Below are 12,939 nucleotides of genomic sequence, written 5' to 3'. Positions count from 1 at the left end.
CCATTTTCATTTTCTAAAGAAAACTCTTAAAATTACTGTAATATTCTTTTATTATCATATGGGCACTGTTGCTTAGTCATCCAGCTTCAATTAATTCTTAAATAAAATGTCATTTGTTACTTAGGGCTAAATATTGTGTGCACCTGTAGTCAGCTATTACTTGAAACAGTCATTTATGGTGTTAAGAACTTGTTTATCCAAACCGCATCCTTTTAATCAATTACATTTGTTATTAGTATTTTACTAGGATTTTTTTAAATTTCAGGAAATCATGTACTATTTAAAGAATAGAGATTAAAGTGTATTTAAGATGTAAATGGAATCAGTTTGACATATTTTGCTCCTTGTCACAGGGCACTAGGGTGCCCTCTTCCTTTAAAGAGCTGAAACTGACAGGGGAAGAGCCCTAGCGGTGCCCTGGAAACCCCAGCTGCTGCTTACCAGGGCAGCCAGAACAACCTAGTGGCCCACACCTGCCAGTGGTCAGCTGACTGGAAGGGGCAGGGCCTGGCTCCCAGGGCTGAGGCCAGGAAGGCAGTTCCCTGCCAGCAGCCAAAGGGGAAGGAGCTCTCCCAGGGCAAGCAAAGGAGAGAGGCCTGACTGCAGGAGCAGCTTCTGAGACTATTGAGGGACAGAGTATCCCCCAGTATGCTTGGAATGATGTTGTAGCCAGACAGCTTGAATTTATGTTACAGCCCAAGGGCTTGTGTTTTGTTTACTGTTGTATAACACTGGTGGTTTGGGTGAAGCTATTAGAGGAAGGAGGAGGCCTCATAGGGGGCCCACGGCAGCATGGGGACCCCGCCACCAGAGAGGGCGCAGCATTTGCAGGGCTGTGGGGCGCAGAGCGAGACAGGGCTGTGGAGAGCCCAGGTGCCAGTGAGGCGCAGAGCAAGATGGGGCTGCGGAGAGCCCAGGGAGAACAAGGGGGCCAAACTGCAGCAAGGCCCAGACCAAACAATGTTGGTACCATCTGTGAGGCTTGGGGCATGGTAAAGGGGTGGTTGGAGCCACGCATAGCCCATAAGGCTAGGGTGCCCTGAAACACCTGTTGCAACATCTATCTTGGAGCGGGACCCACCAGGGGTCCAGAAACTCACGGGGTCCAGAGAATCAATCAAGACTGTGTCCAAGAGGACTGAAAGGCAGCCTCCCTATCAATTATTCAATCAAAGATGTCGCAGGCGACAATAGAGGGTGCCCATTGGGCCAACTTGGCATGATAAAGGGGCCTTGGGGATATCACGGCCATCCTGCAGGACCCCATCCCGTGACACTCCTTTACATATCTGTTTGAAGCTCAAAGATGTAAATCCTTTATCCCATGTCCATACAGTATCTGGGACCTGACACTTTCAGGAAACTTGCCTACTATTCCTCTAATGAAAACCAACATGTCAGTTAGGAGCTCAGTTATTACCTCTCTCTACTGCTCCGTTGCTGACTTCTCATCTCCCCTTCTGTAAGTGTAACCTGTATCTATGCTTGAAGCTCTTAAGAATTGGCCTTTGAACTTGCAGTCATTGAACCTACCTCCCATCCTTTTGACTTAAGGAGTGATAGCTTAGATTTGTAAAGGTATACAGGCATTACTTCAGTCAGTACTGCAAGACCTGATGCTACTTCCACTTAAATCAACAAGAGACATCCACTGATTTGATGTAAGGTGAATCAAGCCCCAGAGGACTCAGGAGTCTAGACAGCAGAAAGTGCAGGGCCCCAAAGATGGAGGGCTCTAAGACCACTGCACCAAGAAGAAAGAGAAGAGTGGTGGTTGGTGACTACCTTCTGCAAGGGACACAAGCAATAATTTGTCATCTGGATTTCGGTTCCCTGAAAATGTGCTGTTTGCCTGGAGCTCATATTCAGAATGTTACAGAGACTGCCAGAGCTCATCCCTCCCTCAGACCACTGCCCTTTCCTGGTTGTCTGTGTGCACCAACACTACTGCCAGAAATGACACTGAGCAGATCAGAAGAGACTACAGGGCTCTTGGCAGGAGAATTGAGGAGCTTGGAGCACAAATGGTGTTCACCTCAATCCTCCCAGTGGAAGGCAAGGGCCCAGGCAGGGACCATTGTATCATGGAAATAAACGTGTGGCTGAGATAGTGGTGTTGACATGAAGGCTTTGGATTATTTGATAATGGATGGATGTTCTGAAGGGGAGAATTGCTATCCAGAGATGGAACCTGAACTGGGAACAGGATCTTTGTGCCAGCCTAGTAAAGAGGGCTATAAAACATCTACTGGGGATAGCGAACAAAACCCTCCAGCAGAACACCAAACAATCCAGAGGGGAAAGGACTGAAACAAGAAGCTCAACTCTGGGATATGGCCAGAGAACCATGGACAAGTAAGGCAGCAACAAGTGGAGCAAAAAGGAAACAAGTAGGTCAGAATGCAAAATATGTCCTATGTATGTAGACAAATGCAAGAAGTATGGGGAACAAACAAAATGAGCTGGAAGTCATAGCCTATGGAAAGAACTGACTGGTATCACAGAAACCAAGAGGGACAGCTCCTTATAACTGGAATGTCAACATTAAGGGATAGACTCTGTTTTGGAAGGACAGAGTTGAGAGAAAAGGTGGTAGTGTCACCTTGTATGAGATAAAAGGTGAAAGATACAGCACTGATATAATAATGGGGATTTATTATAGGTCACCAAGTCAGGAAGACAAGGTGGATGAGGCAGTCTTCAAAGAGTTGACAAAATTAATCCAGAAGTGATGAGATGGTGCCAATGGGAGACTTCATTTTTTTCAGAAATCTGCTGGAAGAACAATACAACCAAACATGAAATGCCCTGCAAGTTCCTAACTTGTGTGGAGGAAACTTTCTGTTCCAGTATGTTAAGGATATAACTAGGAGATCATGTATCTTGAATCTTGTCCTGATCAATAGGGAAAAATTGGTGGAGGATGTGAAGGTGATGGGGAAACTTAGGAGGAATTGACCATGACATGCTAGAATTCATTATCCTGAGATGGAACAAACATGAGGTCAGCAGAAACTAATATGCTATATTTCAAAAAGATGGATTTCAACTGAATAAGCTAATAGGCAGGCCATGGGAAAACAGACCGAAGGATAAAGGCACCCAAGAATGCTGGAAGCTTCTAATGGGCACGGTTTTGGAAGCCTAAATATAAAATGTGTTCCAACACAGTGGAAACACAATAAGAATGGCAAGAAACCAATATGGCTGCACAACATACTGAAGGACTGGAAAAGGGCCAAAGTACTGCCTTTTTAAAAAGGCAAAAAGGAGGACCCAGAGAGCTATTGACCATTTGCCCTCACCTTGATACTTGAAAAGTTACTGAAGCATATCATAAAGAAGTCCATCTGCAAGCATCTGGAGGAGGAAAGCCTGATCACAAGTAACCAGCATGGATTTACTAAGAACAAATCATGCCAAACAGCTTTATGTCTTTCTTTGACAAGAAACTGGTTGGATGGATGAAGGGGAATACAGTGGATATAGTGTATCTAGATTTCAGCAAGGCTTCTGTCAAAGTCCCATGTGAGCTTTTCATAAACAAATTGGGAAAATATGGGCTAGATAAAACTATTATAAGGTGGATAGGCAACTGGCTCAATGTCCTCAAACAATAGTCTGTTATAAATGCTACATCTTGGGTGTATCTACATGAGACACTTAATGGCAATTTAGCATAGTTTACTGTGAAGTAAGCATGCACATCTACACATGCACATGCTTACTTCACAGTAAATCTCCCTAATCCCAAGTAAATTTGCTACCTGCGAATGCAAATAGCAAATTTACTAATCATTAATAATGGTGTCGTAGCACTTGTATAGACACCTGACCAGAAGCCAACTTTGCTCCTGGTCAGCTGTCCACCAGATAGCTTCTTGGCCTCAGGAGCTGCTTGCTGCCAAGGCCAGCTCTGCCACAGGAGCCCGGGCGAGGACTATGTGCTCCTGCTCCTGATTGTGAGTGGAGTATCTTACTGCACAGTAAATCTAGGCTGCAATAAATGCATGTGTAGATGTACCCCTTGAGAAGAATAATCAAAAACACTCATACAAAATGGATAACCTGGCTGGATGGCAGCCCTATGGATCTAGGAATTGTGGTAGATCACAGACTCAACAGGAGTCTGCAGTATGATGTAGTTGCACAAAAAATGATTGTAGTTTTGGGTTGCATCAAGAGAAGTACTGGGTACAAGACACAGGAGGTGATAAAGCCTTTTTACTTGACACTCGTTAGGCCTTATCTAGAGTATTGTGTATAGTTTTGGGCTCCACATTTTAAAAACAACATGGAGAAGTTAAAGAGGGTCTGGAGGCAAGTAACAAAAATGATAAAGGGCTTAGAAAGCAAGCCATACAAGGAGAAGTTGAAGGAAGTAGCATGTTCAGCTTGCAGAAAAGATATTTGAGGGGACATGATAGGAGTCTTCAAATACCTGAAGGGCTGCTCTAAAGAGGGAAAACACCTTTTCTCTCTTGCTTCAGAGAACAGAAAACAGACCGATGGCTTGAAGTTGCAGCAAAGTAGGTTTAGATTGGATATCAGGAAAAATGTCTTCCTGTTAGAACAGTGAGACAGTGGAATAGACTGCCTAGGGAAGTTGTGGTAACACCTCATTGGAAGTGTTAAGGAAGTGGTTGGACAAGCCTTGGTCAGGGATGATCTAGTAGTAGTTATGCCTATGCTCTACTATGAGTATTTTCAATGCTTCTAGGCTTCATTACGTGCATCTACATAGCAATTAATGCTATTTGGCTTTAATGCACAGTAACTTTACTGTACAGTAAACTAATTTACTGTACAGTGAGCACCTACACATGCAGATGGTTTCACTTTACTGTGCAGTAGAGTAGTCTACTGAACAGTGAAGCATCCCATGTAGACATGGCCACTGATTGTCACATGGGGCTAGGAAATAATTTTTTCCCCTCCTATTGCTACGTGTGTCAAGGTATGTTTGGGTTGGGGGGGAGTTCTCCTTAGAAGCATTGGGGGCTGGCTGTAGCTAAGGCTGGGGATTTTGACCTGAGTGTACCAATGTTCCTGCTGGGACTTAAACCTGGAGGTTCCTGGCTAAAGGGTCTTCCCCCTCCACTCAGGGTCAGACCAATCACCACATTTGGGGGCAGGAAGGAATTTTACTCTATAGTCAAATTGGTACAATCTATGGGGGTTTTATCTTCCTCTGTAGTAAGAGACATGGCCACCTTCTAAGGGGCATGGCAAACGCTGAGGTGAAGGAGTTTCTCTTACTGAGGTGCAGCAGCATGAAATTCTGTAACACAGGAATCCCCCTACATAAATCTCCTCCATGTCTGCAGACGTGCACCCTAGACATTTCCCTGCAAGCATGGAGCAGAGAACCAGGCTTCCCTGCTCTGGGCCTGCCCTTGTGTGTGCATCTGCAAGCCCAGAGCTTCCAGATTCCACACCTGCAGATGCAGGACCCAAACTGGAGCCAGGATCAGGTCCCTGAAGCCCCAGAACAACTGCCCAGGGTGACTGGAGAGTGTAGGCTGTCGTAGGCTGCCTGCACTCTCACACCATAATCAGATGTCTGCAACAAAAAGGCAGTAAAAAAAATATTACTGACTTCGCAGTATCTTCTTGTTTCCCACATCTAAGTAAACATATTGTGTGTCTAAGAAAGCTTGCAGAATGTATGGCTTATCTAACATCCTTCTCAACACTAAGGTTGACCCAATAAAAGACATTACCTGGCCTCACAAATTTTGCTTCTCACACCTGGACCATCACAACTAGAAACAACACCACCCATTTCCCACCATGGTTTCTACCAATGTCACTCCTCTCCCCTTCAATCACTCTTTAATAGGGTTTTCATAGCCCACACTTTGTGCTAGATTTTCAGAGGTACATAGGTGCCTAGAAAGGCAGAAACAGGTCTCGTAGGATTTTCTAGAAGTTGCTAATCAGGTTAGGAATATATCTATCTGTATATATCTGTCTATCACTAGCATTTAGAATGGGAACTTGAAAACTGGCAGGGAAGGAGAGTCCCTGAAATGAGATCACAAAGGTGCTCTGTACTGTCCCCATAAAAACCCACTAGTTGTTATGGTGCGGTGCATGTAAAGGTAAGCAGGCATAACTTCATGTTCAGACCAGTACAGCATACCACATATGCTTCAAAGCAAAACTGTGGATATCCCCATGAAAGTGCCCTTGCAATCTTCAAATGGGATTTTTCTTTAGCATTATTTATGCTTAAAGAAAGCCTGCACTTCACTTTTTACTTTTCTTTTATACATACATACACACATATACTTACGTACGTGTGCCAACACACATACACATCAGTCAGTTGGGGTATGAGAAGCTCCCAAGACCTTCCGGAAGCCAACAACAAATCTAGAAGAGAGAAATCTAGAAGAAAGGAGCCGCAGTCCTGATACTTCTAGGAAACCTAATGCTGAAATACCAGGACCGCAGCTCCTTTCTTGTAGATTTCTTGCTTCTAGATGTGTTCTTGGCTTCAGACAGTTCTTGGGAGCTCTCACACCCTAGTTGACAGATGAGCCTGGGGGGATGGTTACAAAAAGTTTCATAAAGGGCGAGTTGACTGCAGGTCTGTCCCCTTTTCCCAGTGTTCAAAGTCTTGTGGCAGGGGTGTGCAACCTTTCGGCTCTGCAGAACAGCTGAGTGGTGTGGGGGTCCGGGAGAGATGGGCCGGGAGCGCGCACTGTCTCAGGGGCTAGGGTCAGGCCCAGCACCCGCTGCCCAGGCGGGTGCACTGGGTGGCGCGGGCCCCAGGGCTGCAGAGGACGGTTGGGATAGGGGTGTCCTGCCCCGGGCTGGGCTGGGCGACCTTCGCAGGTGCCGTCCAGCCCCACGCCTCCAGACTGGACGAAACCCAGGGCTCCCGCACCCGCACCTCAGGCTTCTCCGGGCGGAGGCGGGTGACAGCCGCCCCGCCCCCTGCGAGACACTGGCCCGGGACCCCGACCCCCTCGGCAGCTCCGCCCCCGCCGCGCATCCGCGCGCCTCGCCCGACCGTTAGCCGGACAAGGCGGGGCCTACAAATCCCGGCATGCCACGCGCGCACCAGCCCCTCGGCGGCAACATCATGAGTCTCTCTCCTGCCCGTGCCCTGCACCCCCAGCCGCTGCGGTGGGGAAGCGACATCGCCGTTGGACGGGAGGAAGCGCCGGAGTTTCTCCCCCGCCGCGGGCGGGCGGGCGAGCTGGAGTGACTGGGTAGCGGAGCTGAGGCAGGCCCCAGCCGCGGCCCCACAGAGCTCCGCTTACAGCGGGGAGAACCGACTAGCGGGGCGGGTAGAGCTGGCGGCGCCTCGCCTTCCCGCGCGCTGTCAGTTAGGCGGCGCGAGGCGCCCGGCAGCCCCATGATTGGCTGGCGCCGCTTGGGCCCCGCCCCCCGCGCTTTTTGTGTTGTTGGCGCGCGCTGCCAATCAGCCGCCCGGGCGGGGGGCGCGCCGCTTCCCCGCGGGCCCGCCCCCTCCCCCGCCTGGCCAGACGCTGTCAGCTCTGCAGCCGCGGGAAGGCGCCTGGCCCGGCTCGGCTCGGCCCTCTGCGCCCGCCCCGCCACGCCACGCCACGCCCCTGGCTCTGCCCGCGGCGGGGCCCGGCGCCACCCCCCGGGCCCGGCTTCCCGCGCGGGCCCCGCCCCCGCCGTCAATCAGCGGCGGCGGCGGGCGGAGAGACGGGCAGCTACGCCACAGCCCAGTGGCGGCCATTCGTGGAAAAATAGGCCGGGCCGCTCCTCCCAGCTCCGGCTGCGACCGGCCTTCTCCCCGCTACCCCCACCCCACCCTCCGCCTCCTCCTCCGCCTTCTCTCTCCTCCCCCCCAGAGCGAGCGGCGCCTCCGCGGGGCATTAATGCGGGATGAGCGGTACGTAACCCCCTCCCTGCCGGCCTCCCCCAGCCCTCCCCTGCCTGCCTCCGCCCGCCCCTCCCGGCCTCTCTCCCCCGGGCCCCTTTCTTCTCCTGCCCCGGCCCGTGCTGTTCCTCCTCCTCCATTCCCCCTTTCTTCCTTCGCCCGCCCGCCCTCCCTGCGCATCCCTCCCTCCGTCCCTCCCTGTGCCGCTTCCTCCCTCCCATGCACAGCCCTCCTCCGGCCCCCTAAAGCATCCACGGCCACTCAGTGGCTCTGGATGCTTTAGGGGGCAGGAAGAGGGCTGTGGGTGGTGTGTGTGTATGTCTTTTTATTTTTTTTTCCCTTTTTCCCCTGCTGTCTGAGGGAAAGGAAACCATCCCTCCCCTTTCTGGGTGTTACCGCTCCAGCCCCAGTGGGTTGGGTTTCAAACCACGTTTTTCAGACACGGTTTTTTTGAGCATGATGGTTCAGGCTGTCACATTCACCCAGAGGTAAAATACTGGGGACTGACCCTCCGTCTCCCCCCCCCCAAAAGGAGGTGCAGGATAGGTTTGTTCATTGGCAAACAAAGGTGAATGACTAACCTTTGACACTTGGTATTTTTGCAGATCAAAAGAAGGAGGAGACTATGCCCTCGGAGGGAGAGAAATCTCCCGAGGAGCCAGAAAATAACAACAACAATAATAAAAAAAACAAAACTGGAGGCTCACAGGTAATGCATGTGCACGTGCGCTTGCACCCAAAAGGGGAAGTGCCCCACGCTCTACTCACATTTCAAATGTAATGTGCAGTTAAGCTGCGCTTCCTGCTCCAGGCTTCTTTCTTTGGGGTGGGTGAAATGCTTTGCTTCATGGACTTGGATTTTTGACTGGATTTTACAGTGATCTGCTCCTTGTTTTGTATTGAGGAGTTTGTAAGGGAGTAACTGGATGGAGGAAGAAATATTTTGTATGCAGTCTAATTTATTGGCAATCAGTGACTTTGTATTTAAAACCCATGTGACGAGTTAAGAATATACTTCCCCATTCAGTAGTGTAGGATCTGTGTAGTAAAACACTTTGAATGTTTTTGGTTTTTTTGTGCTTCCTTGGTAAATTTGGGTAGTTGAGCATGAGTTGAAGTTATTTCTGACAGTTCATCTAAATCTGCTGCTATTTTCTCTCTTTGTGGGTAGGATTCTCAACCTTCACCTCTGGCTTTGCTAGCAGCCACTTGCAGCAAAATAGGGACACCTGGTGAGAATCAAGCAACTGGACAGCAGCAGATTATTATAGATCCAAGCCAAGGTTTGGTGCAGCTTCCAAATCAGCCACAACAGTTAGAATTAGTAACCACTCAGCTTGCTGGAAATGCTTGGCAGCTTGTTGCTGCTGCTCCTTCTGCTTCAAAAGAAAATAATGTTACTCAGCAAGGATCTTCTGTCACTTCAAGCGCACCAAGTCCCACCAGTAGCAACAATGGAAATACGTCTCCTTCAAAAACTAAATCTGGCAATTCTTCTTCAACAACCCCGGGACAATTTCAAGTTATTCAGGTGCAGAATCCGAGTGGTAGTGTCCAGTACCAAGTGATCCCACAGATTCAGACAACAGAAAGTCAACAAGTTCAAGTCAATCCTGCTAATGCTACAAATCTGCAAGATTTACAGGGTCAAATTCAACTCATCCCCGCAGGGAATAATCAAGCTCTTCTGTCAGCTGCAAATAGGACAGCTTCAGGGAATGTTATTGCTCAAAACCTAGCAAATCAGACGGTTCCAGTCCAAATTAGGCCTGGTGTTTCTATACCACTGCAGCTGCAGACTATCCCTGGTACTCAGGCACAAGTTGTAACAACCTTGCCTATAAACATTGGAGGAGTAACTCTAGCATTGCCTGTGATAAACAACGTGGCTGCTGGGGGAAGTTCTGGACAGGTTGGACAGCCTACTGAGAGTGGGGTTTCCAATGGAAATCAGTTGGTATCTGCTACACCTGTTACTACTGCCTCTGCTAGTACTATGCCAGAATCACCTTCCTCCTCTTCCACCTCTACAACCACTGCCTCAACATCTCTGACTAGCAGTGACACTTTAGTAAGCTCTGTAGAAACAGGCCAGTTCTCAAGCACCACAGGCAGCAGTTCTGAACATACCACTGAAGAACCTCAAACAACTGCTTCTGAGACTGAAGCCCAGAGCTCGAGTCAGCTTCAGCCTAATGGACTACAGAATGTGCAGGATCAGTCAAGTTCACTTCAGCAGGTGCAAATTGTAGGTCAGCCTATTCTGCAACAAATACAGATCCAACAGCCTCAGCAGCAGATTATTCAGGCCATTTCACCTCAGTCATTTCAGCTCCAGTCAGGGCAAACTATTCAGACCATCCAGCAGCAGCCTTTGCAAAATGTTCAGTTGCAAGCAGTGAGTCCTACTCAGGTGCTCATCAGGGCTCCAACTTTAACACCATCAGGGCAAATCAGCTGGCAAACTGTGCAGGTTCAGAATCTACAAAGCCTTTCAAATTTGCAAGTTCAAAATGCTGGGTTACCCCAACAATTAACCATTACCCCAGTGTCTTCAAGTGGTGGCACAACTATTGCCCAAATTGCCCCAGTGGCTGTTGCTGGTACTCCAATCACACTGAACGCTGCGCAGCTTGCTTCAGTGCCTAACCTTCAGACAGTAAGTGTTGCCAACTTGAGTGCAGCAGGTGTTCAAGTTCAAGGAGTTCCTGTTACCATAACCAGTGTTGCAGGTGAGTGCCCCGTGGCACAACTTTTGTACATTTATTTTAACAGTATGGGGGCAAGGAAGCTTTTGCCAGCTTTTCTAAATTTAAGAAGTGTCAGATCATTATAAAGAAATAAATGAATGTGAATTTTCATAATGGTTTGGTGATGGGTATATCCAGGTTTCTGTTTGTAACCTTTTTTTAAATATGGAGCTTAATAAATTAATTTCAGCGTTTGTGTCATTTGAAGTTGAAATTGAAATATGTTAGTACGCTAGGAAAAAGGGACCATTTACTGACTGTTTTCTAAAGGCATTGCTTGTTTGTTACAGGGGGAGGGGACATTCTTTGGTGTGTGAAGACTCTAGTAGGAGCTTCACCAACTACCAAAACCATCTTCAGTTTATCCTGTTGGAAAGCATTGAACTTTCTTGTACTGAAAATTACTAGTTACTGCTCTTGATTGGGTCGGGTGAGGAAACAGCAAGCAAACTAAATTGATCTTCTGTTGTGGTCTGTATTCTTCAATAGCAGTTGTATGTGATTTTTTTTCTCTCTTATTAAATTTGGCTTACTTGCTACTTCTGTGAGCTGCTCTTCCTGCAGTTAAGGTTTCACAAATGTCATATAAAATATGGTACTTTGAATCTGTTTGCATGAATAAGCATTATTCACCTGCTTTGTTTAAAAATACCTCGACTGGTTCAGTATCTACTAACAGAATGGATGACTTACCATGTAAGAGTTCAGCAGTGCTTTTTTGAAGGTTTGGGAAGAACTGTTTAAGGACCTTTGATGGTAAATAAGAACTTTGAATAAATATTTGCAAAGTCCTGCAGCATCTTTGGAACCCCACACCTTCACGCTATGTAAGAAACGTAACTTAAATGTTTAACTTCTGACAAAATATTTTATCATTTTTAAAGAAAAGGCCTAAGTTGGAGCTTCTGTTTACTTACTTGGTAGTAGAAAATAGAAAAATTTTCAGTGTAGATTTGCATCTGCCACGGTAGTTGTTAACTACATTGGCAAACCCCCCCGCAAGTTCTAAACACAACTCGCCGGATACAACATGCAGAGTTTTGCTGGCTGACTGGTCCTGCATCAGTCATCTGTCCTATGGAGCCGGAGAAGTTGAACACTACTCTATTATAACTTTAATAACTAGTTTATGACGAATAACTTTATCTGTATATTTTTGTGGAATATTAATGTCTGTCTTGCAAAAAAAGTAGCGATTGGCTGCCTGTGGTGTCTAGTCTCAGTAGGCAAAGTTGAAATCTTAACCTTTGCTTTTAAATTGTTTGATAATCACAAATAATAATGCTATCTGGAGATGGGCTGTATAGTCTATTGTAACAGCTGGAATAGTTAGTCTCTTGTGGTAGAGGAGTTCAGTGACTGCACCTGAAGAAGTTACTGTGACATGAGACTCCTGTTGGTGGTATTCTAGTATGGGGGGAGGGGGAAGACTTGTTCTCCCTAACAGTTTCATTCGCCTATGTAGCATAGATAGGAATTTGACTAAAAGGGTAATATTCTTAGTCCTTTTCTTTTGCCCATGCACACATGTGACCTTACCAGTTTCTCTTACTCTTGTGCGCTCTCTCTCTCCTAGGCTATAAAAGGAAAAAATAATGGCAGGCTGTAAAGCAGATCAAGACTCTGGCTGCTTGTCCTTTCTGCTGGAAACATTGCCACATAAAATGCCACACTGGCTTAACCTTGTCTATTTTTCAGAGTTGTACTACAGAGCTTTATCGACTAAGGGTATGAAAAGATTGCACTCCATGGCTTGATGCTGCTGTGCTGGCAATGTGGATCCAGTCCTGCCAGCAAAATGCAGGTTATGGTATCTTGGATAGCTGGTGTAGTTCTAATGACAGAAAAACTTCTGCTGGCAGAACTGCATCCACACCAGAAAGCTTGGCCACCTTGCTGCTGCTGCTGCAGTGAAATTGCCAGCAACCCTTATAGCCTGAGCCTTATGAAGGGAGGTAAAAGTTTATTTAAGTCTCTTATGCTCTGAGTATCTACTTATACTTATTTCTTCAGTAGCATATTCATTTCTGGAGGAGTTAATTTTGAATCTACTTTTGCGTTGATGGTGAAAATCTGAATGTTTTAAGATTACTGTTTGTTAGGAGATTTCTTAGTCTGCTAATTTTACTATGATTTGTTATCATATATAGAAATTAAATTGAGGTTTTCTGACTTAGTAAGGATTTTACCCTGTTTCCCTGTACCCTAGAGTCTGTCCTGTTTCATAAGTTAATTTTTTCCCAGCATTATGTATTATCATTACACACTGATAATATATTTCAGTTACTACAAATTTGATATTGGAGTAGGATGGTCCATGTAATC

At 46.9% G+C, this 12,939-nt stretch overlaps 1 protein-coding gene across 3 annotated transcripts in view; it reads left to right on the top strand.

Annotated features, from left to right (window-relative positions):
* Positions 1-7,070: 7,070 nt before the first annotated feature.
* Positions 7,071-12,939, top strand: part of SP4 (Sp4 transcription factor) — a 41,579-nt gene continuing 35,710 nt past the window's right edge. The window contains exons 1-3 of one of the 3 annotated variants that reach the window (XM_059728937.1): positions 7,071-7,223; positions 8,470-8,573; positions 9,036-10,596. In XM_059728937.1, the coding sequence (XP_059584920.1) occupies positions 8,490-8,573; positions 9,036-10,596 (1,645 nt within the window). In that variant the 5' untranslated portion in view covers positions 7,071-7,223; positions 8,470-8,489. Of the gene's footprint in view, positions 7,224-7,265; positions 7,877-7,974; positions 8,353-8,469; positions 8,574-9,035; positions 10,597-12,939 lie in introns of those variants that run through there. The other 2 variants (XM_014603236.3, XM_014603237.3) reach the window with 2 other exon arrangements.

The sequence above is a fragment of the Alligator mississippiensis genome, chromosome 5, assembly GCF_030867095.1.
Source record: "Alligator mississippiensis isolate rAllMis1 chromosome 5, rAllMis1, whole genome shotgun sequence".
In the NCBI taxonomy this organism is placed as follows: Eukaryota; Metazoa; Chordata; order Crocodylia; family Alligatoridae; genus Alligator; species Alligator mississippiensis.
This window is presented reverse-complemented; position numbering and strand designations above follow the sequence as displayed.